General features: G+C 52.5%; 1 protein-coding gene across 1 annotated transcript; it reads left to right on the top strand.

The window, feature by feature from the left end:
• Window positions 1-638: 638 nt before the first annotated feature.
• On the top strand, window positions 639-843 carry GNI_145340 (hypothetical protein; the record flags this gene model as incomplete). Its single annotated transcript, XM_011135844.1, has 1 exon — window positions 639-843. A coding segment is annotated over one exon (205 nt), but the record flags the coding sequence as incomplete, so codon positions are not given.
• Window positions 844-2,409: the final 1,566 nt, after the last annotated feature.

Raw genomic sequence — 2,409 nt, 5'->3', positions numbered from 1 at the left:
TTGCCTGTGTCAGCCTTCGCTAGGAAAGTGAGATTGCGGTGGTCGGTAAGGGCTAGTGTGGGTCTTAGCCGTATATAAAAATACCTACTTGGTCACCTGCCATCGTTGACCTAACCCCAAAAAAAGATACGGACCTAACAGCACGAGCTCAGCTCGCTATGACACCTCAACTGGTCTCTACTCATACTCACTATCAAGAACGTTAACACCCCAACATTTTTGGTAACAACTCCCGCACCCTGTAGACCACCCAACCAAACGCAAACGAACCCAACCGAACGCAAACGAACTCCCTCCCTTTTTACACAGTCATTTCGGTAAGAATTCTGAAGAGAGGTATCTCTAAAGTTAAAAATCTTCTAAAGTTAAAGATCTTCTCGCAAGGTAAATGAAATCCACCTACAGACAACGGCTTCCAGGTTTAACAAGAGCTGAAGAGCTTCCAGCTCCTGCAGCCTGGCCGCACGGATTTCACGACCCAGGACATCACGACTTAGGGCTCTCCGGATCTTCTCCCGGGCTCGAGTAACGTGCACGACATCAAATGGCGCTGAAGGGATCAAGTCCTCTGGATCTAGAGGCCGTGCGGTGAAACGCGCCCACTGGGTTGGGGCACTCGGCGAAGGCGGCACAAGAAGCGGTTCATCAATTGCTTCAGCCACGTCACTTATCAGCGTGATTGCGTTACAACTCGCCTTCCACGCGAATTCATACGCTTCTTCAGTTGCCACCCGGGCTGATGTCTCCCGTACAGACCTATCGTACAACTGGTGGAAGGTTTCTTCCGAGGCTGAAAAACGGAACCGCTCTTCCCCACGTAGACTGGAGATAACATCTTCTCGCGTCTGAGGACTTCTCATCTGAGGACTGTCAGCAACATGCTGGTCGATGAGCAGGTCTACCAAATGACAGACCAGCTGTTCCTCCATCCTCACCCACCGACGGAAGCTCGGCCGTTGAACGAACTCGTAGTCTCCACCCACTGGGAAGCGAGTGTCATCTTCCGAATGCGCTTGCCAAGACAATAATTTTGAGAAATAAGCCGAAATCACACGGTCTCGGCGTTCACGATATACTTGGAGGTAACGTCTGTGACGGATCCCAGCCACCTCGCGCACAATCTCGTTAGTCCAATTTCTCAGGCGAGTTTCCCGCGACGTTCTCTCTTCGGTAACGAGCGGTGCAATGATTTCTTGCAAATCCCAAGCCATGCGCTGAGCCATTATACTTTGCAGATAGGATCCATCTACAGTCGTCTGATAGTTGCTAAGCGCATGTGATATGTTGTCAGTGAGATTCCTTAGCAGTCTTACACGACTTTGATCTCTTGTAGACAGCCAGCACTCGTTCGTATCTTCGCACGCGTGCACCCAAGCTTGTGCCGGATACCAGCGACCAAGTGCATTGAGATACCGCAATCGTAGCGCCGGTGACATAGCAGCTCTCTTGTCCAAGTAGTAAGCCCAATAGGCCACGGCGACAGCTGACCTTAGGCCAAAACCGTCCGCGAAAATGCTGCTTGGCATCCAAGAGGCGAAAGACCGATGTTCATCTAGAAACCAAGGTTTAGGCAAGACACTTGCGCTGCTGTACGCTTCTCTTAAACGAGCAACCACTGCACGCGCGTGTTCCGAATTCGTCGGGTCGGACCAGAACCGAGGAATCAGCCATTCGCAAACGTCTGCAAAACAGGGGACACTTCGCTGCTCGTATTCCTCCACCGTTTCCGGAACAATGGCCGCTCCGGGAGAAGCGCTCTGAGCCGGAATGAGCTTCGCTTCAAACCATTCAAGAACTCGCAAATCATCGTCATCCCCGAGAGTTACCTTATCTTCATCGGGTTCGGGTATCCGGAGACGGCTTTCGAGGGCCCTAGCGACACAGTGCTCACCCTCGCTCTTCAAGAAAAAGCGTCGCGCCTGCTGTCCTGGTTGCTCCGCAACAGTCTCTAGCACCGCCATGGTAAAGCCCCAGCAGCTCCAACCCGAATGACATCGCACACCCAGCATTTTTTCGAGAATATTTTGCGTTCAAATTTTGGACTCGTGACCTACATGGGTACCGCCCATGACGAGTATTGCTTTGGGACCAGTCCCTCATTACCTTGCTCGCCAATTGCTTTGTTGCCATTTTGAGCGTGTGCGCGTGTGCGCGTGTTTGCGAACGCGGGCAAGCGTGTGCACGTGTGGCTTGGCACCCACTCGTTCCGCGGAGCTACTGGTGAGCTGTCAACAGGGTTAGTAGCCATCGTGCGGGGCGTGGCTGTGTCGTATGAACGCCGTCCTGTGTTCCCGCACGGACGACGTCGCCAGACAATACGGTGGTCCGCACACAGAACGAACGAACGCTTTTTAATAAAAACGAGAGATCGTATCCACGCTTTATCTTCACGATGTCACCACCCACGAG

The sequence above is a fragment of the Gregarina niphandrodes genome (assembly GCF_000223845.1).
Source record: "Gregarina niphandrodes unplaced genomic scaffold scaffold00040, whole genome shotgun sequence".
In the NCBI taxonomy this organism is placed as follows: domain Eukaryota; phylum Apicomplexa; class Conoidasida; order Eugregarinorida; family Gregarinidae; genus Gregarina; species Gregarina niphandrodes.
This window is presented reverse-complemented; position numbering and strand designations above follow the sequence as displayed.